Source organism: Anas acuta, chromosome 4 (genome assembly GCF_963932015.1).
Source record: "Anas acuta chromosome 4, bAnaAcu1.1, whole genome shotgun sequence".
NCBI classification, from domain to species: Eukaryota; Metazoa; Chordata; class Aves; order Anseriformes; family Anatidae; genus Anas; species Anas acuta.
Genome location: NC_088982.1, coordinates 40,690,361 through 40,718,051, shown reverse-complemented (window position 1 = coordinate 40,718,051; position 27,691 = coordinate 40,690,361). Strand labels below are relative to the sequence as shown.

Below are 27,691 nucleotides of genomic sequence, written 5' to 3'. Positions count from 1 at the left end.
GAACTAATACCAAAATATATTTCTGACTTTAGATGGTTGGGTTAGAGTAAGAGAGGCTTTCACTGGGGTTGGCTTGCTTGCACTGCTTTATCCAAGTATCAGTGCGAGCACTTGGTATCAAGTCCATTCACTAGAGTTAGTAATGTTTGCTTCCTCCTTTTTCTTTTCCCTTGAGGCTAGTATTTGTGGCAGTTAATTCATTTTTGACTGACTACTTGTGTTATCTACAGTAACTTTAATGGCGAGTAACAAGGTTTTTTTTGCTTACCCATGAAATTATCCTTTGTAGGATGTTTCAGGACAAATATAATTCTACTGATATACCCACCACTCACTGGAGGCATTCATTACATTTGAGGGTTTTTCAGTATACAGTTTTATTTTCAGAAATACTCATGGCAGCTAAGTTTTGCCTTCATACTGAAACCTGGAATTAAGTATCTGAGCTCAATAGGATTATTTATTTGCATATGATTTAAAATAATAGTCAACATGACAATATGAAAGAAGAACATGATAGTGATTTATTACTTAAATAAACCTGTGTTCCTTTATTGCAACAGACATTTTTGCCAATGTGCATTATGAAAATGGTTAAGACAGTTTTTATTTCTTATAGTATGTGAACTGGTTGTACGTAAACATTACATGCATTGAATCAGCATGTGAAATATACTGCCAACTGTTCGATCTGCAGAATAAAACTTCCTACATTTGCAGAGCGGTATTTTTGCGGTAGTTTCATATGCTTTTCAGAATTGAACTTTGTTGTTCTGAGTACCCCAAAGAAGTTGTTCTGAGTACCCCAAAGACCTAAATATAGCAGAGTGTAGTTTTGAAGTGATAGTTGAGAATAAATTTCCAGATTTCAAAACTGGCACCTGTTAGATCAGAATACAGTGAATTACGTCCACTCACACTGCATTTCACGATGTCTTTCTGGTTCTATGCATATTAAGTATGATTCAGTATGCCTTTTGTGCTCAGCAGTCTGATTTCCACAGCTGAGAGGTAAATATAAATAGCACAATTTCAATTGCAAAATGTTGATTTCCTCCCAAAGCAGATGTTTTTTATTTAGCTAGTGGCAGAATATTTCAAGGCAAGATCACTGTTCCTGTTTATGTTTAAAAATAAAGAGAAAAAAAAAAAAGAACACCTTGGCATATTTGAATTTTGATTGTCAAGTGTTGGCTTGTTTGTGTGACAGTCTTTCATTAGCTAAGGCATCTTGGAAATCCAAGCTGCTTCTATTAAAAATTCAGAGCTTTTAAAGACTGAATGGTACATGCAGGTGTTTTGCATGCCTGTAAATATCTGGATGACTGATGGTTAGTTTCAGTCTTGATGGTGGTTGCCTACATGCCACTTTTCCTTTTCTTTCCCCCTTTCTTTTTTCCTTCCCACTGGTACTTCTAAAATACAATGAAGTAAAACCAGACTTCTGAATTACTGGGCTTAGTGACAGAAGGGAGTAGATAACTGCTGTCACACATCTTACTAGAGAGTAAGAGAACTTATCAGCTCTTCTAATTACCAGTGCTTTTGAAGGTTACTGCCCCCTTGCCCACCCCAGATGCGGTAGCAGTTCACATGAGATCTTACAGGTGAAATTTTTGTTTGAGTTAATTTTCACAAACAGTCAAGCTCAGCTTGTTCAGGTTTGGTCACTCAAGGCAAATATATATTGTGTGCAAATAAGGATCAGATGAACATCTGCATCTCCCTCTGATTCTGAATATTCTTGTCACATGAACTGAATATCTTATTTCCCAGACTGAGCTGGGGCCAGAGGCAGGAGTTTAAATCCTTATTAGCACTTCTTAAAGTACCTGTGAAGCCAGAAGGACATTTCCCCACTTTCTGCTCTTCTTCTCCCTCATTCTTCATGGATTCTTTAGTTCAGCTGGTCTGTGAAATCTTGTTCTGAATTCTTATCAGCAGCTGCAGGCAGATATTTACATTTCCTTAGATCCACTACCAGACAAATAACTTGTTCCACCTCTACTGGGATTTGTGCCAACACAATTTTAAGAGACTTCCAGACTTGAGGTTTGCATCTTTTGTCCCCCATAACAATAAAGGCATAGTTAATTGTAAGTGGCAGATGTTCAGTTTATGAAGTGCAAATGGGTTTAGAATAACGTATGTGGGTAAGTGCCCAAGGTTAGATACTCAAGTTAGGAAAAGGGAATTCAAGTTCACTTTGTATATAGAAAAGTTCTATGTGTTGTTTGGATTTTTGAACTAGTTATGAAAGCATGCAAGTTTTCTGCTTATTAACACTATTATATTTAGTAATATTAGCTATGGCTCATTTAGGTCAAAATGATTTTGATGTCCTACCAAATCCTTCAATCCTTCTTAACACAGGTGCTTGATAGGGTTTTATGTTTCTGAGTCAGTTGGTAACATATTCAGGGAAGCATTGATTTTTTTTTTTTCTTTTGCAGTTCATTCTTCATTGTGTTTATCACACACCATGTCACACTGAATTTGCGGCTCTGTGAAGCTGTCCGTGCCACAGAATTTTAAATGCCTAAGAGGTGTTTTTTCTTTCTGTGCTAATTCTAATCAAACGACTGACCCTTGCTACTTACCTGCATTTCCTTGGGAGCTTTGGCATTTTTTTAAAACGCCTTCTGTCTTTCGTCATTGAAAATTTCATCATTAAACAATTAGACTTCAGGCAGAACAGCAAAAGACACGTAGATAGTAATGAGGTCAGAAGCTCCCATGCACAACCTGTTGGGCCTTCACAGAGGAGTTCTGTCATGCTAAATTATCTGCATGTATTGATGAGCAGTATTCTGCCAAGGATGGATAAAACATGGAGCAGAAAGTGCAGGTCTAATAGAAGAACTGATGAACACATCGATTCTGGTGAAATCACATTGTCTGTCTGCTGTTCCTGCTAATTTCTTGTTTAAGTTAGCAATTCTGATAGCTACCTGCTAAGCTGCAGAATCTGTCCTGAAAAAGGGTTTCCCATTTCAGTTTGATTCATCCACTTGGTTTAGCAATATGTTAATTGCTTTTAGTACCGCTCTGTGGATAAACTTTGTGCTGCACCAAATACAAAAGAACAGGCATTGGTTCAAGAATTGGATGGGCTGCATGGCTCTGTAATGGAAGAAGTACGTGTGGTGGCATTAATGTTGTGGGATAACAATTTTGTTGTGATGCCCAGTCTGAATAAGAGCTCCTAACAATGGTGTTGATGTTTTCTGAATGCAGAGTTTCAGAGTGGAGAACCAGATCTTTACATTGAAGCTGCATCTAAGCCAGACTGTGAAGCTTGGGCTGTGGCACTGGGAGAGGCAAATTCGGAAGGTTTGAGGAATAAAATTCAGCAGCTCCGGAGACTGATCATGGAAATCAAAGAGGAGAGAGCATCAGAAGAAGCCCGTCAGTTTCTCCCTTCGTCACAAGTAGACAGTTTAGGAGAGCCACAGTTTACGAGTAAGTGCATATATTCATTTTTTTTTTAGAGTGGTAAAATAAAAATGCCACAGAATATAGCAGTACGGTTAGTGTTATAGACTGTGTACGTAATGCTCTTTTACTCGTTGCTTGACAAAATACAATTGTAAAAGGAGAGAATTGATCAAAACTATCTGCATATTACCAATTATACTTAAATTTATGCAGATTATCTTCAGAGGAACAAATATGTGATCACTACATTTCTGGCCTTTTTCTCCAATGTGTTTTCTTCATGAGACCTAAATATCCTGTTCTTGTTATGTGTACTACATGAATATACGGGTTACTATGTAAGATAATATCTGATAATTTTCTTCTATTTGCAAAGTGATACTTAGTTTAGATACTTAGTGATACTTAATTTAGTGTTACGAAAGTGTACTTCGTAATATAAAAGCACTGTGGGTATGAAAGCATGTAGCGATACATTGAGTCATGTTGGATGCACGGGGCGCCTGAATTATGCTGTATTGCTGTGTACTGTATTTCAGTTGCCCAGTTACTTAATCAAGTCTGTGTCCAGCACACTCATAAAAATGTTCCAGGCCAACATGCTGACTCTGCTAGTGGTGAGGTTGAACTCTGAGAAATTTGTGGTCAGAGAAATTTTTATAACTCTATTAAAAAAAAAAAAAAAAAAGGGAGATCTTATTTATTATTTCTTACTGACCAAGACCTTTCCAAGCTCTGCAGCTGTATTTTTTTTTTCTGGCCAGACTCGAATAATTATCTACAATAATGAGAACAATTTGAAACCCAGACCTATTCTGCAACATCAAATTTTCATGGAACGTGAACAGCTATTTTCTTCCTATATTTGTAACAAAAATCTTATTTTCTAGATTATATACCAGCTTGGTTCACCCAAGTCGGACCAACTTCTTCAGTACTTCAGTAATTTCAACTACTTAATAATGATGCTTATTGGAGATGATACATAAATGTTGCCATGAGACGGTTTCTTTTCTACAAGTTTAATCGATACCATAGTTGGGATTCAATTACTTCCTGCAGAGGATGAACAACTCACTATTATTTAACCATCCTTCCTGTGTTTCTCTTATTGTGGTTCTGTGGTTCACTTCTTTGTCCTATGTAGGTAGAATATATAGCCCTTAGCAGTACATATGCACTAGAACTTGATTCCAAAGTGGAAGGAACTAAAATGCTCTTGTTTTCAGTATATGAAAAACAAAATAAAATACTGTTTTCTGATAAAGAGCAGGGTTATTTTATTGACCTACATGTAAATTGTAAAACAACAACTTGGATATATTTTCCTAGATTAACCTAATTTACATACTTTCACAGGACATACTTCTTGTTTTTATTTTTAATGTGATAGCGTACCCATTTAAAAAAAATGAGTTGTAGTATCTGTCAGGAAAACATTATGTTTGTAGATAACTGGGATCAAAAATCTTACGGATATCAATACCTGATTTTTTTCTTATTTTCTTTTCCCATCAATGAAAAGTTTCTGTTATTAAGACAGAAGTCATCTGTCGAAGTTAAATTTTTTTCTGGACAAGTACTTCATGCAAAGACCTCTTTCACTCCCAGTTTTTAATTATGAAATGTTTCTCCATTGGCAGTGGCAGGTAGTTAATGAGTCATGAACAAGGCATGTAAAACTTTTAAGTTGTATTTAAAAAAATATATTAAAATGAAATTATTTCTAATATGTATTTTTCTTAATGTTAAAAGGTATTCAGAGGATTGCAAATGAGCCAAAGTTGGAGTTCAGTCTTGGTAAGATACCATTTTTTTTTTCCTTGCTGTGTGTATGCATATGTGTAGTGTTATGTAGTGCAGCACATTGCCTTTTGAAAAAGAAAGAACGTAAGAGCTCTGGTTCATTTAGGCAAGATAGGCAGGAGACCTGCCTTTGTGCGTGTCTTTAAAATGCTGTCTTGGTATTCCTGTTCTTGGTTAAAATGTCTGAAGATCTGCTGACTCCTCAAATGCTCTACTTCTCTACTGTGCTGAAAATCTGTCCCATAGTTCTGTCGATGTTGTTTGAAAATGAAATGTTACTAATTTGAACTGTGTTTAAGATGCACTTTTAAAAAAGACCTTTCATTCAGATGATAGTGCCGTCCCCTTAGAACAAACCTTTATTTAAAAGCCTTGATCTTTTTAGAGACAGGAATGGATATAAATGTTTGCCTAATTTTCCCTTTTTATACTTTGAGTTAGTAAAATAACTTCATTTCAGGAGGTATTCTGTCAGCTCCAGCCACCCTCTCTATACAGGGGTATACAGCATGATAAAGATGGCTGAATAAATCAAGAAATCTAGTAGAATAATTATGTAGTTGTAGTGTGACGTAAAGGTGCACAGTATTTGCTTCCTGAAGAGTGTACCATTTAGAGAAGTGAATTATTAACTTTGTTATTGCTCTTTCAGAGCAAAAACTTGAAATTTCAAACTTGCCAAATGTGAAGATAAATCCTTTTATCTTCATATTTTAAGATATCTTCATATATGAAGATAGATCTTTTGCTGTTGAAAAATTAAATGCAATAATTCCTTATCAGAAATCAGACTAATAGCTAGGTTTCTTGCTTATTGTCTCTTCCTATAAACAGTAAAATCACAATTTGAAATAACAGATCTTCTGAAATATCTCATGCTACATGCTTCATATTTTCTGAAATATATAAATATACTTGGCAAATTTCTTGTTTTTGCATTCCTATAATCTGTTAATGTGCATCTTGTTTTATAGTTGTACAATGAGAAACTTTCAAAGCTGTTCAGTATCTGTTATATTTCCTCTGATAGAAACACTTGGAAAATGTCTATTGCAAAGATTCTACAAGAATTGGAAAAATCTCTTACATAAAAATCTTCAGGGGGGAGAGAGGGGACAGTTTCTACTACTGTCATGCTATCACTTCCATTAAATGTGTCCTACCCAACTGTAAGGGGGCAAGAGAGATCTGTTGTAGCAGTGGATATTCTAGTTGTGGAAATCACGACTTTAGCCTTTCTTTTTTTTCCTCTTTTTTTCCTTCCTGTTTATTTACCATACCAGATTGGTCTTCCTCCCTGTATCACCGTGTGTGTGCAAGAGAGCAAAAGAATAAGAGTGCAGTAAAATCCATTGAACTCCACTGTTTGGAGAACTTTACCAACAAGGTCTCCTTCTGCAACCCTCCCAGAACAGCAAACACAATGACATCAGTGGTGTGAATGCAGGCTCTCACCTTGTTCATCCTGTCACTTGTCCTTTGTGGCCTTGTCCTTTGAACTGGGTTATGCTTGGCTTTTGTGTGGCAGTAACAACACTGATTTAAAAGCAGATATCCTAAGCTGTGCCCTTTTGGGCAGATGCAGTTCTATTGGATGCAGTAATTTCTAGATTCTTGTAACTATACCAGGGTAGTTTCACCTGTATGATTTTTTTATTTTTATTTTTTTTAAACTAGATGGTTACAGCTGTAAAAAAAAAAATGTTGTGGAATAGTGTTTTTTCTTCTGTAGGGTCTACTTCTGAAACTTATAAAAGTTGGCACAGAAGAAAGGCCTAGTTCTCTCAGGAAATTACCACGCTATAATGATGATAAAAAACTGTTCTTACCTTTCTATTAGAAAGGTAACTTTCCTGTTTCTTTCTATAAGCATTTTTGTAGATGATGTGACTGGAGTATTTAGGCATGGCTAGTAAAATTGCAATGTTCCAGCCATAACAAACTCCCAGAATGACCCTGGTGTGGGATTGGAAAAGGGAGGAAGGTGCCACAGACAGTGGCAATTAGATAAGCTGTACTTCAGGAAACATTTTTACTGTGACAAATGTGCCCTGGCCAGAATAAGTGTTTAAAAAAAAAAGAAGAAAAGTGTGTAACTATTTTCAGATGTTTTCACGCTCATGCTCAATGGAGCTATATTCATCCATGGTGTCTTTTGCATTTTATTTATTTATTTTTAGTAGGAATTTAAGTCATGGAGTTGTATTATACATTGAAGTCTGCTTCTGCGGCTCAGGCAACAAGTAGAAATATAAACCTCGTGCTTTTCACTGGTATTCCTGGTCAGTGCTTATAAGTCAGGGATATTTGGCAGCAAGGCTGACCCTTAGTGTCTTATTTTAAAATAATACTAAACATTAATGTACATCATGGAAATCCATGTGAAGTGACTGAGTGGTCCATAGAAGACTTCAATGTGCCATAAGCTGTTATCCTTATTACTGTAAGGTCAATATAACCCTGGCAGTATCTCCTACCTGCCGCCACCCCACTCACCACCACTGTGCTGTAGAAATGGACATGAATGCAGCAGCTGCTTTTGGCTTGTGGATGTGAAAGGAAGAATTTGGCTGGGAAAGATGCACTGCCTTGCAGTATCAGCTGCGCCAAATATCTGCCTCTTGGCTGGTGGCAGGCCAAGAGCGTTGTTTGGCTGCTCTATCTTTTGGAGGCTTGAATTCTATAAAATTAGACTGTTAAGGTAATTTTGTTCAATATCCATATTACAGCAGTGCGGGTAGCTATAGTTTTAGGAATCAGTAAATAAATGAGAAACTTAGCACTCGCTAACAAAGGACTTCCAAGGCCTTGTTGTCGAGTAAACCAAAAAAGCATGGTAAGGAAGGGTGATACATAGAGATTTGCTGCAAGCAAGCCAACTACTACAAGGTGTACCTAAAGTAACCACATCTTAGGGCTCTGTAGAGACTTGTAAAAACGATTTAACTGGTCTTAAGCGTTTATGTTTCGGAAAACAAAGCTAACAGCTAATAACATATAAAACTGGTCTCCATTCCTGAAATAATGGTTTATATCTTTAATTTTAGTCACAGACATATGAACAATATTTGATTAGCTAAGTAGAAATTAGACTCCATGTCAAAAAATATGTATGCAAATAAACATTTGCTTATGTCAGCTCATATGGACATGCCTTTAACTTTAAAAGTATCTTTCAGGTATTGCCACATAACTTATATTTTTTCTGTCACTGGTGAATAGTTGATCAATAAGTAACTTTCAGAAATGGAGCTCACCAGTAATTAAGACAGAATATGACTTTTCATTAATGCTTGCATACTGTCTAATGCAAGGTTACTGCAGAGTTAGCTCTTTCTACAGGTGTTTGTTATGGACTTAACTGGTTTTGGTTGCCAGTTACTGTTTTGTTTTTCAAAATTTCCAAGTCTCTGTGTCCTGGATCTAACTACACATGGTGTAGGTTCCTGACTTAACGCTGATTTCAGTGTAGCTACTTTGTAGTATGAGCTTACTTAGCTGAAATATTAGGTAATGGTTATAGGATATAAATTACATTATGCATACAGGTGAGCACTTGTGAAGTTTCTAAGAGCTTGCATCTCTAAAGGTATTTGCATTTACTTCATGATGAACTGATAAAGCAGCACAGGAAAACTCAAGAAAAAGGAGGGAGTAGGGCAGAAGGCTCAGTTGGTAGTAGAAGTGCTCAGAGCTGAGCTCAGTAATGAATGTGCCATTAATATGGAGAAATACATTGGAGAAAATAAAATCTAAATGGAAAGGTCATTACCATTTTAATGTCCAGTAGAATTTCTCTGGACTCATTTCAGTATTCTTGAATTTCCCTAATTGGTTAGAGGTGTGGAGACAGCTGAGGATATTACCGTTGTGGGTGTAGTATAATTGTCTAGATAGCTGCCTAGGAAGTCATATCTCTGCACATGTTGTAGTCATAGTCAGGTACTCATTTTAATGAGAGCACCTGTCGAGCATTTGCAAAAGCTTTCCCTTTCTTGGGAGGTATGTTAGGGCAGTGAAACTTGATGGACTGTCCTGTTGTTGTGTAACCTCTGTGTACTTTTCAAAGGATAGAATAATGTAAGTCTCAGTTATGTCCTTTTTCAAAAACTCATTAAATAGCACACAATTCATAGAAAACATAACCGAGGAGATGAAAGGATAAAAACATAAATTTTCTAGGGCATTTATATTTCCATTTTACCAAGCGGTGTGTTGATACAGGAGCTGTCTACCTCTAAACACAGGTAACTTTTTTTTTTCTTAAATTCTTAACTGTCTTTTTCATTTTCCCAAGGTAGTATTGTGATGGCATCTCTTGGAAAAGGTCTTGAAGCAGATTTAACTCTGAATACTGAACCTAAATGGTACATCAATGCTGCTCAAAGACCATGACCAAACGTTTTTTTTCCAATTCTGAAACATAATCTGGAGGTTTTTTGGCAGCAGCTGTTCCTAGAAGAATAATGAGCAAAAATACTAGTTTCATCAACACCATAAACTTGGAATCAGGCTCCTGATTCTAGCAGAATTTCCCATCTAACTCAGCTTTCAGTTTTTCAGTTCAGCGACTAATAGTTTCTTATTAGTCAAATGAAAAAGAAAATCATCATCACATTCTGAGAGCATGTATAAAAGAGAAGTGATCTTTTTTTCTATGAATCAAAGTGTCACTGCATGATCTAGGTTTTTTATTCCCCTATTTTTTTAAAGGCCATGTGAATCAAATTAGTTTAATAGTCACATGAAGAGCAGGTTTGTGCTTTTGCTGTCTTAAAACTTGATTTTTTTTGGTTAAAAGTTGAAATTTATTATGAATTTGGTCTGATCCTATACAAATTTAAGTTCAACAAGGCCAAGTGCCGGGTCCTGCACCTGGGGCGCAATAACCCCAAGCAGAACTACAGGCTGGGAGAGGAATGGTTGGAGAGCTGCCAGGCAGAGAAGGACCTGGGAGTGATGGTGGACAGTCGGCTGAATATGAGCCAGCAGTGTGCTCTGGTGGCCAAGAAGGCCAACGGCATCCTGGCTTGTATCAGAAACACTGTGACCAGCAGGGCTAGGGAGGTGATCGTCCCCCTGTACTCGGCTCTGGTGAGGCCGCACCTCGAGTACTGTGTTCAGTTTTGGGCCCCTCTCTACAAGAAGGACATCGAGGTGCTTGAGCGGGTCCAAAGAAGGGCGACGAAGCTGGTGAGGGGCCTGGAGAGCAAGTCCTACGAGGAGCGGCTGAAGGAGCTGGGCTTGTTCAGCCTAGAGAAGAGGAGGCTCAGGGGTGACCTTATTGCTCTGTATAAGTACATTAAAGGAGGCTGTAGCGAGGTGGGGGTTGGCCTGTTCTCCCATGTGCCTGGTGACAGGACGAGGGGGAATGGGCTAAAGTTACGCCAGGGGAGTTTTAGGTTAGATGTTAGGAAGAATTTCTTTACTGAAAGGGTTGTGAGGCATTGGAACGGGCTGCCCAGGGAGGTGGTGGAGTCACCATCCCTGGAAGTCTTCAAAAGACGTTTAGATGTAGAGCTTAGGGATATGGTTTAGTGGGGACTGTTAGTTTTAGGTCAGAGGTTGGACTCGATGATCTTGAGGTCTCTTCCAACCTAGAAAATTCTGTGATTCTGTGATTCTGTGATTTCTTTCTACCCAATGACATACTCAGGTGTGTTTTCCTAGTTTTACTGATACAAAACTCTGTATTGGGATTCTGATTAATCCCAGTGACAAAACAGATGAAGATGAGTTAATATGCACAGAACAAGTAAATAGCAAAGGTTTCATATGATTGGAAGGAATCCTCTCTTCTCCTCTGGGAACTGTGTGTTTGGGCTTCGGGCTGTTTTGGGGCTTTTGCACTACAGCATAAGGTGCTGAAATTGCATTTTATTCTTAGCAAGTACTAATTGCTACGATGAACTTGGACACAAAAGACCCTTTTCCAAAGAGGTACCAATTTCAGGCCTAGTATAATGGGCATGTTTTGAATGGTTTTGACACTAGGACTTGCCATGGTTTCGGAATAACTCTTCAGAGGTTTTTTCCCCACCTTACACAGGTGAACTTGAGATAAGAGACTTGTGTGCTGTTGAGGCAAGTAGTGCAATCAGACAAGTTCCAAACCTGTGAACACCCTTCACCTTTCATGTCATGCTGTCCTCTCCTTTTCAGCAGTATTTGGTGATAGAGCAGAATGATGTGCATCGATCAAATAAATAAGCAGCGTCACCTAGAGCTAAGTGATGTTCAGTCACTTAGGGAGGAGGGTAAAATCCTTAGTGTTTTCTTGTGTTCTGTGGAGCTCATAAGCTTTCTATATGATATGCAGACATTACATGAGCATTGCTGAAAACTGATTTGAGGATGAATTTGCCAAGATACCACAACCTCTTTATCCACCTGTCCTCCCACAGTACTTGGTTAGCTTCTGACAAAGCTTTTGGGGTTGTCATAGCCCTTCCCCAAGAACTATTATTTTTATAGGCAGTTTTCGGAAGCTCTGCTCCTTGGTCGTTTTAAGCCTCTTTAAAAGTACAGCAGCACTCCTGAATTTTACATGCTTCCAACCCTGTCCAAGAAAGTGTGATATCTTTATCAATGGTGTTTCCACCAGGTTCCACTGGCTGGATCTTACCAGTATGACTTGGTAATTTTAGACAGTTTTGATGTAATGAGGTAATCATAATGTCACTGTTGAAGTATTAAAAGAAAAAAGAAGTATTAATGTTTTCCCTTTAAAACACCGCCACCTTTTAGTCTTGTCTGACTCATCTGTTATGAACATATTCAGTCTCATTCCAGTAGAAGGTTGTCCCATTCCACTTGGCAGTGCCAACCTGCATTCTCCATTTCTCTGCCGTATTAGTTCATTCATTATGTTCTGCCACCCTTCCCTCCCACCCCCACATAATGTATTGTACCAACGTGGTTTGCTAATGTACAGTGTTCACTACATGAAAGCATCTTTCAAGAATATGTTGTCTATGCTGGAAATTTAAAAAAAAATAAAATAAAAAAATGAAGAGGGGAAAAAACATCAACCAAATAATAATAATTTAAAAAACATACCATGAAACTGCAAGTCATACTCCATTCCAAAACTCATATCCTTATTCCGTTTTTCCAGATAATGCTGCTTTCCAGTTCTGGAGAATGAGGCCCATTTTTCAAATCTGTATCTTTAGGCACTGCTGTAATTTCAGAAATCTAGCCTTTTAGCTCTTTGGGGTGGGGATTGTCTTAATTCGCATTGCAGCCAGAGAACAGAGTGCTGTCACAGTCCTTAAAGATTAATCTCAATTATATTGCTGATTATGCAGGAACTCTGAAATTTTCAGTAGTGAAACTTGGGAAGCTGTTCAGCAACGGGTCTGCCTGTTCATCGTATGTTGAGAGAATCCGAAAAGTTCTCCCTTACAATATAGGTATTTATATGTAGAAATAAATATATATTTTATATACTGCATAGGGAGAATATATATATTTCTGTGTAGAATATAATTGAAGATATCTATTCCATGTATGGATATGTTTCCTGGCTGACAACTCATTATGTTTAGTATAGCATTAGTCATTTTTGCTAACTCTGTCTACTTAGTTTGAGTTAATGAGTAATTCTGTATCGAAGTGGTCATGGATATGCTTCCAACTTGTTGATATCTACTGCTACTTAATGATACTCGCTAAGCATTTATGGCTTCTGTAAATTCAATTTCTGCAGGTTAGAGAGGTTAAATTGTATATTACTTCTTGCTGTGTGGCAGTTACTCACCATGCTGGGCTTAAGTGTGGGGATGTGTACTTGCTCTGCAGTAGGTCAGAGCACACGGTGAGCCACTAATGCCGGGTAGATCATACTGATTCAGTGCACTTGGTGTGATGGAGTAGAGCAACTACTAACATCCGAATATGAGTCATAAATAGTGCGAGGATGTTTTGGGGTGTTAATGTAAGTAAATCCATGTGCAAACAGTATTCAGGTAGTTTTGTTCTGTGATATTTAAATATCTCCTGTTTCTGGAAGCTTTTGCTTTTCATACTTTTTTTTCCTTGGGCTACCAGGCAAAAGTAGATGACAATCATGTAAATATGAACGTGTACCAATCAGGGTTGTGACTAAGAGAAACATTTGCTTTTAAATCTAATAGAATAAAGATTATACCACAGTGACTCTCACATGTTGTGATATAAATGTATCTAGAGATAAATTTTGAATAGCTATGGCTAATCTGTTTAGAGAGGAGTTTGTAGATACCTGAATTTGAAAAGCTATTTAACACTTGAAAGGTTTTTATGGATTTTAACTGTTCTGAGAGACAGGGTTTTATCAACAGAGTGCTCAAGTGATGCAATAGATAATAGGATTAAATTCTGTCAGAAGTGTACAAATTCTGAAATTGTGCCAGAGGTAGAAAATTGTTGAACTTACATGGCCACGGAATGAGGAGGATAAAAGTATGGAGGACCTTTCTTTTTCAGATCTTAAATAAAATTGCTACGTTTCTCAGTAAAATGTTGCTTCTTGATATTGAAAATGGTATATAGGTTAATCTGTGGGTTAACCACTTCTTAACCTTGTGTGGGTACTCGTGTTGCTCTGCCTGACCTGCTTGTAGCTTCAGAGCTTAAAATACTCAAAGAATCAGAAACCTTTATGGTAAATTGTGAAGCTCATGGAAAGATACTTAGGAAAATAATTAGTTTTTTGAGAATTTATTGACATAGGTAGACATTTGGTGTGATTCAGTCAAAATTGGTCTTATTAATTTGTCACTTAGGTATTTAAAAAAAAAAAAAAAAAAGATCAGTAGGTACCTTAATTTGTCTCTTCATATTTTTACAGGCTTAATGCTTGATTTCTGAAGTATTAGGTGTTCTAGTGAATGTGACATAAACTTTTAAATTATTCCAATGTAACTGAAAACTTGTGTTTCCAGGCTATTTTTAAACTACTTCATTACAATGTACGATTAAAGATCATTAAGCTAAAGGGAAGTTATTTTCGGCATATGCTGTTCTTTTTTCCTTAATATTTTTCTCTTCCTGCTTTTCTCTCAAAATACATCACCTACTGTGTGTACTTTGTCCTGTTTGTCTTGCCAATTTATGCCCTCTTTCAAGTTTTTGAACCCTGTTCTCTCAAGTGATTCTTCAGACTTTGTAGCATGACTTCCACATGGGCCACTGAGATCTTGTGCACTGAGCCTTGATTTGGGAGGGGTGTGGGTGTGCATGCATGGGGTCTGTTACACCTTTAGGGTGACAGACTGATGGAGTAGAGTGAGTGGAAGAGTTGTATGTGGTCGGGCAGCTGAGCTGGGCAGGGAACGATGACAGCTTACCTAGCAGTTCCCTGCTGTGGAAACAACGTTCCTGGGCAGCATCTTCCCAGCTGAGGCTGGCAGTCTGCCCACTCTCCCATGGTATGACCAGCCTGTCTGTGAGGTACAGCTCTTAAATGACCTGATGGTGATGTGCCCTCTCTGGCACATAACAAGGGGTAGGTCCAGAACTGGTTGGTTTGTGGTTGCAGGAAACACATCTGAATGCAGAGGGCTATTTAGTTTCTTACTGAGAATAATTTCTTCTGCAGACATTTATACGCAGAGAGCAATGAGCCAACGCAGGATGAGGTGTTCTTTGTTCGTACAGAAAGCTCTGTACAACTTGCTTACCCACAACAGAGATTTGGATGGCAGTCCTGGCACTGTTGTCTCCTTCAAACATTTCTCAACCTCCTAGGAAGCTGACATTTTAACTGTTCAGGACTTTTTTTTTTTTTTTTTTGAACTATGCTGCTGTTGTCAGAGAAGCTTAGAAGGCATAGAGTGCTTGCAGAATATTTTCAGCAACAAATGTTAGTGTACTCTGTAGTTTGCATTACTAAGAATAATCTAGATATTTTATAAATCCTTTAAAACTACACTTTTTTTTTTTTTTTTACTGATAGAAGGGCTTTTTTGCATCAAACTACAAGATCTGGTAGCTATAAAATTTTGAGCTGTAGTTCTACTTAAAAAAGAAATTGTATATACAGTGACGATTGCTTAAGAGACGTTTTTATTGCTTTTTCTTTATGCTTCGGTGGCTGCAATGTTAGCTTTTTCTGCTGATGTCCTATGTCTCTTATGGTTCTGGGAGTTCTGCTGGGTAGTTACAAGAAATACTATGTTTTTGAATAATTGGACAGAATTATTGGAATAATTTAGGAAGCAAGAAATAACATTCATGACTAAGAGAGCTGGAGCATCGTGTCCTATGAGCTGGGACTTTTCAACCTGAATAAGAGAGGTCTTGAGGATCTTATCAAGGTGTATAAATAGCTAGAGGGAGACAGTGGAGATGAGGGAGCCACATTCTTCTGCCCGGTGAAGAACAAGAGACAACGGATGCAAATTTAAAAAAAAAATCATAATCAGAATTAAAACCAACCAAGCAAAACAAAAACACTTTTTGTTTACTGTGAGGTTGACCAAACACAACATAAAATGCGTAGAGAGGTTTTTGAGTCTCCATCCTTGAAGATGGTCAAAACCTGATTGACTGTGGTCCTGGGCAACCTGCTGTAGCTCACCCTGCGTAGACACAGGTGTTGGACTGGAGCTCAAGAGGTCCTTTCTAACCAAAATGTTTCTGGCGTCTCTGTGATAGACGTTTGTCATGTAAGGTGGCAATAGGATTTGGGATGCCTTTTAGAGCTTTCTGTTAGTTGACTGGTTTTCAATTGACTCTCACAATGTTCTGTACCATACGGTGATACTAAGGTGTCTGTTGCCTTGATCTAGAAATACTTCAGGATCTCTAACCATCTCTTATAATTATGTTGAAATTAAGCTTTAAAAATTGTAATCCATCTGAACTCGAGCAGTTTTAAGTTTTAAGTTTTAACTCTCTTTTTGTTAGGGGGAATGTGCTAAAGTTGCACCGGGGAGGTTTAGGTTGGATATTAGGAAGAACATCACTGAAAGGGTTGTGAGGCATTGGAACAGGCTGCCCAGGGAAGTGGTGGAGTCACCATCCCTGGAGGTCTTTAAAAGACGTTAAGATGTAGAGCTTAGTGATATGGTTTAGTGGAGGACTTGTTAGTGTTAGGTCAGAGGTTGGACTTGGTGATCTCAGAGGTCTCTTCCAACCTGGATGATGCTGTGATTGTGATTTTATGGTACATTTAGTGTACTTCAGGTAAGGGTATGATACCAGCATGAATTGCTTTGCTTCTTGGGCAAGGAGCAAGTTGGAACCACAGATAGTTCAGCAAATGTGAAATTAAAGTCCTTTGGTTATGGCTTGGGATACTAGCTGATAAGTGCTCATTCTAATGTGTTTTTTTGTGTATTTGCATGTGAAGATTTTCTTTCCCCTGTATGTTTTCACATGGGAGACGTACTAGCGGGAATGCTTCTAAAATGCAAACAGAGCAAAAAATGTTTACTGGATGTATTTACAGCAGTGTTGGCCAGGAGTAAAATTCAAATGGATGCTTTTTACTTTCAACTGAAACTCTTCCCCCTTTTTCCACTCCTAAAAGAGTTGAGGATGAGTTTGAGTGAAAGAGAAATAAGCTGAGGATGCCTCCTTAATGATCAATGCCCCTTCCAGGGTGGGATGGGCCTGAGTTCTGGAGTCTCTTCAGAGGACGGTGGCTGTGTCCTGGACCCGAACTGAGTGACAATTTAATGGTAGTAACTCTTCCTTTCTTTCTTTTTTTTTTTTTTTTTGCTTGTTTGTTTGTTTTTCTAATCAAGGTAGGATGCCTTCAAGAGGAAGATTTGAAGGTCTACTTCATTGCACTTTCTCTTGAGTGATAATTGATGAATTTCTGTGGTTTATAGCTGCTAAAGTAGAGGTATGCAGAATGATAGACCTGGATCTGACCTGCATCTGACTTCTTTCTGGTCCAGTGCTTTCACTCAATTAAAAGGGGACATTGGCACCATTTCTCCTTCAGCCTTCCTGCTGGGTGTGTTGTGAAAGAAATCAGCGGTGATGTTTTTGTGGAGCATGGACTAGCAGCTGTGCCCTGCCACTACCTGCCAGCCTGAGACTGTCAAGATAGGTGTGGGGTTCACAAATTCTGACAGGGCCTGAGATGGGCTCAGAGCTGCTCAGCACTGTGAATGCATCTGGGACATGCCCAGAAGTTGACCCGCAGGCACGTAGGGACCTCTTGCAGTCAAAAGCTTAAATATCTGGAGACTTTGAATGTCTGTGGAGTTAGGCAGCAGGTGTGTGAAAGCTTAGAGTACTCTGTTGAAAACCCACTTGTGGCCGTCTGGCTTTTTGTGAGTTTTCTCTTGACTTCTTGCTGTCGCTTTTTGCGGTTGGTGTTTTCTAATCTTTAGCTCAGTCTGCAAAACACTTAGCGAAGAGTTCTCTGGAGATTGCCTCCTATCTCTTTCCTCGTGTGTCTTTCTGTTTGAAGATAGTCACCTTATAATTCCAAAAGGGTTTAGATAATTAAGGAGACAAATAGCAAGGAAATCATTTCCAAATTACAGTAGTTGTGCAGTTCGTGCCTCTTGTTGTGCAGAATGGTAATAACTAAACAGCCATGAAACGACTGGGTTTTGCTAGGCCAATAATTATTAACAGAACCTTTAAAAATTACTCAAAGCATGATAGCTCTTCTATGGTTCTTAATGTTACTGCACTGTGTTAACTGAACATTTGTCTTTCAAATAGCAGTTGTTAAATACATCTCGAAATATGCCTATAGAAATAATTGCAATAATACTTTCATGTTATAAAACATCTCCCAGTGGACTTTTTTTTTAATCCTTATATGTGGGAACAGAAGTTCTATAAAAAGAAAAACATCTAATTAATTGAAGACTGAAGTCATCCTCCCCTTTTGAACACATTAGTTATAGATGTACTTATTTTTGGAAGTTTTGAAATGCATGTCCTACAGTGAGATTTGACTTGAAAATCAAGTTCCCCTGTGGGCCATGGTAGAATGGGAACTATATTCGAAGCGCTGCAAAATCCCACGTGATGCTGGATGCAGCATGGCTGCTGTGGCTGTTACAAGCACACCAGGCTATCTGAGGTGCTTCGTAGGACTGGGTTCAAAACAAACAAAATACTTAAAAAAAAAATAAAAAATAAAAAAAAATCTTTATGGTTTTGCTCACATCTTCTGATATTAAAGTTTCTAGTACTGTTATGGACACTTAAAGTTTTGTGATTAGCCATGTTTTAAGTGTGGTTCTTCACATACGATGATGAACTCAGAAGAACTTGGCCTTAACGTTGTTTGAATACTAGAATTCTTAATGGCTGGTAAGGTGGAGATTGCTGGCTGTAGAGACTGTGAATGAATTGTTTTCAAAACTAAAATGGGCTAGCAGTCTACTCAACTTTGAGATGAGTGTGCTCCCATTGTGGTGAAGAGCAGCAACACCTTCTTCATTCTGGATTAAAATCTCAGATCCACGGGAGATAACTCTATAGAGACAAATTAAGATTTTTTTAAACCCTTAACTAATATTTCTTCATACATTTATTATGTAACATTATTATTTGAAGAAGGAATGAATATGATATTCACTCACAGTTTCTTGTGGGCTGAAGGGCTATGGCTGCGTGGTTGGTTACCAGATAATTCACGAGAGAGCTGGCTTCAGGAAAGTTTATGCGAAAGAGGCATCCTTTATGGTAGCCGCTAAAAATACAGTATTACTTAGGGGTACTCAAGTCAATGTCAACATCATCTACCTTGGGTGATCATAACAGTATAGTTGTGGGATCCAAAAGTCTTGCACAGGCTGTACAATGTCCTTAGGAAGCAGGGTGGATCAGTCCCTGTTGAGGTCTGGTTTCCTGTAGCTTGATTTCTATTTACAATCGTGTGTCTCTCATTTAATTAAAGCTCCTTCGAGCAGTTGTGTACTGTACTGTAGTGAAGAAGCTCACTAAAAGACATCATGTTGTTTTCCAAGTACTTTCTGAAGCTTGTTGTCTGCCATAGTTGCTGGACTCTGTGTTGCTTGATCGCAGTGCTTTATTTTGGAAGGGAAGCTTCTTTATTTACCAAGCCTTGAACATACATCATAAGGATGCACGTGAAGACATGGATTTAGAGTAAGGATAAAGAACAGCTGCATTTTCTTTACATAATAGGGGAAAAGATTCTCTCTACAGCATTGTACAGTAATACCATGCACTGAGGATCAAAACCACAAGTTTCATTTGACAACTGGTATAGCATTGTATTAGTGCTTATGTTAAAGTAAGCCATGTATGCTGGTGTAATAAAAAGAGATGGGGCTGACTGAAAACTTCCTGTGAAGGAGATTTGGCTCTTTGTTTCTTTTGTATTCTGGTAGTGTTGATGATATATTTTTTGTGAATTTATAAATTTCTGCAAAGATGGAGAAAGTTAAGAATGAGCAGAATCTATTTTATTTATAAAATCTGGGAGAAGTTGTTGCAGGTTACAGACACTTGCTGTGAGCTTACAGTATAAAGAAATTCATAGTTAAAAGAAAAAAGGAAGTCTATTATTTGCTGTTCTTCTAATGCTTCAGCTGGTGCTTAAACTTGTAATTATTATTTTTAGGATTGTGGGAAATCTGGAATTACAGCAAGTTTATTTTTTTTTAAAACTTAATTAGATACTTGATATGACAATATTGGGAAAAGGTGAAAGGGGAAGTGGTATTTAACTCTGTTTCCCAGACATTTAAACATTTCTGTGGCATTCTAAAATGCCAACAATGCCAAAATAAATTTCAGCCTTAGAATAGCAGCGTATTCTTATCAAAACAGATTCTGATATGAAATATACTTTGGAATGTAGTTATGCATAACATTTTTTTTTTTGTCTTGAGGCATTTTTTTCACTTTCTTCATTACTATCACCAGAGAACTGAAGTCCCCTTCAGGGCAGAGCAAAAACACTGTTAACAGGCAGTGCCACAGTCAGAATAGCTTTGGATAGAAGGTATAGATGTTAACTAAAAGCCTAAAATATGAGCAAAAGCTCTGCTTTGTTGGCTGTAGACTACTACAGCATTTGAGAACTGTACTGTTATATGCACAGTGTGCTTAATAAGGAAATGTAATATTTTTTGAAACATTTATGCTTTTATAACTGAATATGGCACTGTATGAAAAAGGTACTCTAGAGTTTCCAAAGGTAAAGGTGATAAAAGAAAAATATAAATCTAGAGCAGTTTGTTCTCTGCTTCATGACTTAAGAAACCAGCTGGTCTGAGCAAAGCTAGAAAATGACTTCCGTGACCTTGCCAGTTTGTAGATGAGTCTAGAACACAAAGGTAGCTGAAGTGAGGAGGTGTGTGATTGCTAGCAATGAATGTGTTGGAGCAGATCATCTAACAAGTTAGTAACGGAGTAACTGCACGACCTAAACGTAAGTAGCACACAATGGGTGGTTAACACAAGTAATCACGCACTCCCTTCTTCAGTGACAATATAACGCCTGTGAGCTGTACGTTGATCCAGTCAGCCAGTTTCCTGAGTTTCTTGCATCTATCATAATTATGCTCTATAAATAACTGGAGTTGTCTAGGCTGAATGGTAAGGAAGCAGTATGAAAAAGGCCTGCTCTAACACGTCAGAAGAATTGAAACCCACGCTCAGGAAATGACTGTTATTGCTGCTGGTATCATCCGTGCGAAGTTATGGTCTAAGCCTTGGCATTTATTTTAGCTTTTTGGAGAAAGTAGGATACAGTTTATACGTTCCATACTTGATGCTCTATTCTACCATGAAACTTAGAGTAAAACACAAAATACAAACTGACATTTCTCTAGTACTGCAAAACCCAGAGTGGGCAGAACTTGTCCTGAAATTCAACACTTGAGATATTCAGTGATAATTCCTACCAGTCTTATCATTTCCTATGCAAATGGTTTGAGTACAGCTTGCATCTTGACTCCTGGGCATGATCACATCTCCCATCAGCATACAGTGCTTTCTCCCAGCAGCCCTTGTTTCTATCTTATTTCAATGATTCCTGAATAATTTTATTCAATAAGCTGCAAATAAGGTGGGAAGTGATTGATATTTTTCTACATAGCATAGTGAAATATTACTTACAGTCAGTATTGCTAATATTGTTTTGATTTTCTTAAAACCTGTATTTGTAGAAATTCCATAGGTATCTTTGTTTCGTCTAATACAACTTTCTCATCATCTTTTTTTGTTGGACTGTTGGTAGAAATTGTCTTCCCACTGTTAATTACAAGCATCCCTGAAGGATACATAACTGTATTATGTATGTGCATTTCCTTGTGATGAAGCTCGGTTACTTCAGGAACCAGCTGTACATTGCAGAGAACAGATAGGTGTTCCGTTTTCATACAAGGCTCTCATTCCCAGATACAGGAAATGTGATCTTAAAGCTTTTTTTTTTTTTTTTTTAAAGTAAAAATCAATGGAGCTTTACTTGGATGCATGATCCAAATGCCGTCTTCATTTCTATAGACACTCCTTTCTTAATACTCAGGGTTATGCTGTGAATTTCACTGGGAGTCCACATGGCAAACTGCTGTGGGAGTGACAACTTTGTAGTGTGGGCATCTGTCCTTTCTACTTCCTAGGTAGAGGTGTTCTTACCCACCAGTAAACTGAAGCAGTGTTGCTGACACATGAACAGGATATCCAGTTAGTAGTATTTATGATATAAAACAAACAAACAAACCAAAACAACTAATTGTGGGACACTAGCTGGTGAGGTGGCCATTAACACCATCCTGAGTTAATAGCAGTCCTCAAACACTGCCTCGGTTGCTTTCTGGCACGTTTTGAGGTACATATGATGCATTTCTCCTGTTCTTTTCCCTCTTGCTGTTGCCTTTACAATCCTAAATCAAATATGGCCAAATTTTTCCCTGTAGATTCAGAAATTGGATTATTCTGGGATTATTCTGAAGCCTTTGTGTGCCTGGCTGGAGGTATCGTTTCAGCAAGCTTGGTTAGTGGTGTGTGTTCAGTGGAGGCAGGAGCACCTTCTCCTCTTATACCACCCCTGGGGTGGAGGAAAATAAAATGTACACTTCAGTGTTACATGTTGCACAAGTCTGATTGTGCAGTGCTCTTAGTTAATGTGTCCTTTTGCCCACTAAGGAATTGCTGCACCTCAGTTAATTTGTCTATAAAGACAGGCTGTACATTACTATTTATATACTAAGTTGCTTTGGGATAGTAATGAGGCTATAATGCCGATGAAATGGAAAAAAAAGTTGAACGTGATGTTCACATATATATGTCTTTGTGAGACACAGGCTTCTCCCATGCCACTTATCTTCAGATCCTGCTGATCTTCTGTTCCAAGTGCATACAAAATAGTGTGCTGTGGAGACAGCAGGGATAGTAGTTCATTCCTCTCCCTTGGCAGCCCCTTGGCATGTGTCTGGGTTTGGAAAACGGGAAGGAATGAAGTCATGGGAAATGGGGTTGTTTCTGCCACTGGTTAGAGAAAAAGCTACCTCACTAATTACAGTGTTGGCTAACACATGGCCCCTGTGAATTCCTAGATTGTTAAGACATTCACCAATGTGTTGTTATTTCCCCTACTGTCCAACATGTACAAACATTGCAAAGTTTTAGTCTAGTCCTTGGCTTCTCTCCCAAACAACTCTGAGCAGAGGATGTCTGTCTTTCTCTTTGCCCACGTAGCTTGTTCCAGCTGCTGGAGCTTTTTCAGTTCTGGGAGAAGCTGCATCTGCACATGTCTCTGCCAGATTCATTTCTTCTGGCTGCAGTGGACTTGCTGTGTGGAGCCATGTTGAACACCTGGTCAGAATCATTGTAGTTTCAGGGAAGGTAGCTGAAGAATTTCCAGACTGCTTCTCCTTTAGTGTCCCCGTTCTCCTTTAGTGCATAGTTTTTAGACTTCATCCCTGTTCTCTATTCTATACCACTAATGTTTTCAGAAAATTCCCCCTCTACTGTGTCTCTATTACTAAAAACATGAAGCTAGGTTCTGCTGCTTGCAGCATGGCTTGGTTCTGGCCAAGCAGTAACCAGTCATTGCCTTGTGTTGTCTTCGCATGCGTTGTGCACAAAGGTGGAGAACATGAAGAATGCGGCCAGCAGCATGCAGTGTGTGAGGGATATCAGGGAAATACTGCATGGGGCAGAAGTCAGGAAGCAACCATCTTCTTACCCAGCTTGTGTTTACTGCACGCACAGCTTGTATGCATGGTAGCAGAGCGTGCGTGACAATGTATAGGCATGACTGGTAGCAAAGGAGCACTTGTTTACTGGGATTTGTGAATAATTTCCTAGCCTTAATCATAGAACAGCTACAGCAATGAAAATGAAACAGTAATTAATATTCATTTTGCTTTTATTCTTTAGAAATAAGTGCTGAATGATACCAGTGTTTAAATATTTAATGATTTAAGGTGTTTGAAATGGTAAGACAGTTTTATGCATAGACCATAACATTTTGGACAATACATAAACATATATTTGAAAACATTTTCCAGAATGCTGTTTCCATTCAGCCTGTCATCTTGTTCCACACGTAGTGATTCCCTTGCTGTGTTTTTCCTTCTTTTTCCTTGTTTGTTACAGAGAGGAATGGTTTCTTCTTGCTATCTTAACTTGTGCTTTGTTGATACGAAAACATAAATTATTCCTAATGCAGTTCTTCCTTAAACATTCATTGTACGCTGGTAGGCTCAGCCGAGATGGGATCACCAGGGGAATGGATGACTCAGGCTTTTGCACACTGAGTCAACAGTCACAATGAGTAGATTCATATAACTTTGGCATGTAAGTACAAGCTGTCACTTCAGTTCCCTGAGTTTTGTTGATGAGTTTTTCCAGAATTAATTCAAGCATAGTGAGGTATTGAGAAGTAGTGTGACCGAAGTATGGTCTGCGTGAATGTAGGTTATGGTGTGAAGTATATTAACGTTAGGTTACCTGCTTTCACTGTGTTAAGAAAACAGCCTTGCTCTGCATTTTGTGTTTGTATTTTCATCAGTTTCTTTTGAATAACTTGTTGGTCATGTTCAACAGATCTATTTAAATTCAGAGCATCCGGCTTGTGTTTTCTTGCACAGCCATGTAATGTTAAACCTGTCCAAAGAGTGTTGCCTGTTTCTCTGGGAAGACATAAGATTGTCAGAGGTGCTGCCTGTAAAATAGTTTGAGGGGTAATAATTCCAAGTGGTGCTGTGGAAGTGGACAGGATGTGAGTAAGATAAAACAAACTTCTCCTATCAGCTAAAAAGATGCCCTTACGTTTTGTTAAACATGTCATTCAGGGCATTTTTAAGGGAAGTGATGTGCTGGAGCGCCCAAACTGACACATTCTGTGTCACTCCAAATCTTCTATTCTCTGCCAGTGACAACCTTATTGAGTATCTTCTCTGACTGAAGGGTGGCTGTGAGCAGCAGTAGCCCCATGTCACAGTAGGCACAAATAACTGTCAGCACAGTAGATGAGTGTTTGATTTTATTTCATCCATCTTTCTGCACTGGGGGCTCCCAGAGACTTGTGGTTCTTTGTGCTGATCCTCCCGACTGGAGGTATGCAGATGAATTATTTTCATATCAACTCTATCCAGTAAAATTCCAGATCATGTTGCTGGGCTGCCTGTTTACGAGGAAATGATTTACTGACTGGTTTCCTTACAGTCATAGAAATGAATGGTCTCCTGTGCTCAGATACCACCAAGATGGTGACCACTTAGTACAGTCTTCTTCCTATCTTTTAAAGTTTTTCAATTGCATAAAAGCCTGTATGAATAGGCTGATAGGAAACTTAGTCCTATCTGGTTCATGTTTTTGAGATACCCCACAGGTAAATCAAGCTTTCATTTATTGAGAGTTTTACCTTTGTTCACCATGCACTAGTACTTCTTACAAGACTTCAGCTGTACTGTTCTTGCTAGAGCCTCTGTAGTTTATTTTTTTTCCCTACAAAGTTTGTCTTTTTCTGTGTTTATCTTCTTATATATTCCTGTCATCTTTGGAGGTCCACTGAAATGTGAGCTTGCTAGCCTTCTTTTGTGATGGCTGTGAAAAATTTGACTGAATGTGTGTTAGTGTTCCAGGTTCTGGTAGGGAACATCAGCTCTCTTGTTGTTCCTTTGAAACAGCACGTCCTAACGTGCTGCCTTCTGAAAGCAGGATTACAGGGTGGACCAGCCATGTAAGGGTTGGATGTCGGTGTAAGGATTTGAGGTGTCAGTGGCTGTCGGTGGAAGTTGAAGTTCTGATGATTTTGTACCAATTCATTATGCCAGGTGTGGTTGCTGGCAGACTGTTACTTCAGGGTCTTGTGATGAGCTTTAGAAAGGCTGTAGCTCAAACTGGCAGGTGTCTGCCCGACCTTTTGTGCTGTAAGTGCTTTTTAGTAAATATAATGAAATAATTCTGCTGGGCCTGTCAGATGTTACTGATATTTAGAGTGATTTCAATAGTACAGTGAACCTTAGAGATAAAGAATCACTGGCAACTTGCTATTCAAGTCTGGTGCTACTTCATGAAGACTCCATCATGCACAAACCTTTATTGTTACCCTATTTTTACCACCAAATGATGATAAGGTAAGCTTGAGGCTCGACAGATATCATTGTAAGTTCGTGCTAAAGCACAAACTTCAAGATATTCCATGAAGGTTGGATTTAACTGTTTTCTTGTTCTCTTTTAAACCATTATGGAAGAGTAGGGGAGAAAAACACAACACCTTTGGACAGTTTTTTTTTTTAATGTAATGCTCAATCAGCAGGTGCAAACCCATAGGGGGGAAAAAAAATATAAACCAAGCAGGGTTGGCCTTTTGTGTGCATCAGAGCTTTTCTTGCCTTCTCATCAGACCAGGTTTGCTTACTGTGAGGATAATCTGCCTCACCTTTAGAAAGTTAAAGGTCAGCTGCACTTGAGGAAGCCCCTGGTTGGCAGTGACTGCTAGAAAATGTCCCTAGCTCTTTCTTGACAATTAGCCTTTCTGAAACCATAGGCTTTTCTTTTCTTCCCCCAGGATTCTAGGATCCCAGAGTAGTTCTATGCAATACAGAAAATGCTGGATAAATCTTATTGCAGGACTCACTGTTGTGTGTTCATTACGGAATATAAGGTGCATGGGTTGTGTTTTTGAGCCAATGCCCTGTTAGTACATGTCCTGTATGCAAAGCAATTAATTGTGCTTTTGTTTCTTCCCCCTCCTTTTTTCTTCTTTGGTGCTTTTACCCTCCTCCCTCCCCCTTCCTCCCCCCTCCTAGTTTTCTTCCAGAAGGCTTTGAGGTATTTTAGTCTGAGTGAACTTGACCATCTGCATGACTATAAGTCTAGGTTAAGAATGAATTATTAAACAAGAATGGGATTGCTCCATATTTACCAAGTAAAATGAGTTTTAATGATGATGTCATATAGCCAGAATACAATTACACTTTTCATGTATATGCCAGTCACTAACAAGAGTTGGTTATTTTGCTGTCTGCTTTTAGGTATGTAGATTTTTTTTCTCTGTTAGTTCTAGTGAAAAGTTGGTGATGTGGTGTCAGGCTATGTAAACCAGTCTAATGACTGATAGCATTGAACTGGTTTAGAATGTCTTTCAAGTGGTCATATACTGTGAGAATTGACAGAAAAGAGATAATCATTTCAGGCTGCAAAGATTTTGAGGCAAATTAAATGAATGCTTATGTAAAATTACCCACTATCCCAATGTGTGCGTGTGTGGGTATGTGCGCGCGCATTCATATACCGGAGCTGATGAGCCTCTGGCAGGGAGCTTTGCAGAAGCTGTGAGTATTTTTAGTGGAAACGAAATCTCAGTTCAGTTCTGCAGCATGTGACTTCCTATTTCTGTAAGTTACTTCCAAGGTACTTCCTCTGTTAAATCGGCTTGTCTCTGGAGATTTGATCTGGAGCTAGCGTGGTCTGCTTTGTCCTGTGCTTGTGGCAGAGTTTTCCCAGAGTTTTCATTTGAGTATTTTATTTTTCTTTTGTACTGTCTCCAGCATGCAAGGGTCTAGTGGCTGCTACCCGTGATCGGAAGCTGAATACGTTTATACAAGTCTCAGTGGTACATCCAGCAGAGCACATTTTGACGAGGTATTCAAGCACTGAAATCGTGGAGGTGAGAGTCTTTCTTATTCAATTAACATGTTGATTAATGAATTGCTCATTTTTTTCTTCAGAAAGTGAATGAGAAATAAAGCAAGTTCGTGCATAGTCTTAAGTAAGGCAAGCACACTCTAGCTGTTACCAGGGCATACCTAGGAGTGTTCTGTAGTTCTTGGCATTTGACCAGGACAAACAGTTAGAAATGAACTTGCCTTTTCATGAAACCTCTGTTTTTCCAAGCAGAGACATAGAAAATACTCCGCTTCTTCACACACTGGTCTAGACTGAACAGGGAGCAGTTGCTCTTGAAAGAGCAAGACTATGCAAAATAAAGCTAAATGTGAACTGTATGGAAAGTATTTTTAAATTACAGAAGGATGCAGGCACGTTAAGTAGATTTATA

General features: G+C 38.5%; 1 protein-coding gene across 24 annotated transcripts in view; it reads left to right on the top strand.

Annotated features, from left to right (window-relative positions):
* Positions 1-27,691, top strand: part of INPP4B (inositol polyphosphate-4-phosphatase type II B) — a 379,692-nt gene that overhangs the window by 112,623 nt on the left and 239,378 nt on the right. For 21 of the 24 annotated variants that reach the window (XR_011096138.1, XR_011096139.1, XR_011096137.1 and 18 more), the window contains 3 exons: positions 3,238-3,462; positions 5,194-5,238; positions 27,183-27,301. Coding sequence is in view for 21 of the 24 variants with exons in the window: in XM_068680804.1 (XP_068536905.1) it covers positions 3,238-3,462; positions 5,194-5,238; positions 27,183-27,301 (389 nt within the window). In the remaining 3 variants the exon portion in view is untranslated. Of the gene's footprint in view, positions 1-2,453; positions 2,547-3,237; positions 3,463-5,193; positions 5,239-27,182; positions 27,302-27,691 lie in introns of all 24 variants that reach the window. The other 3 variants (XM_068680818.1, XM_068680817.1, XM_068680816.1) reach the window with 1 other exon arrangement.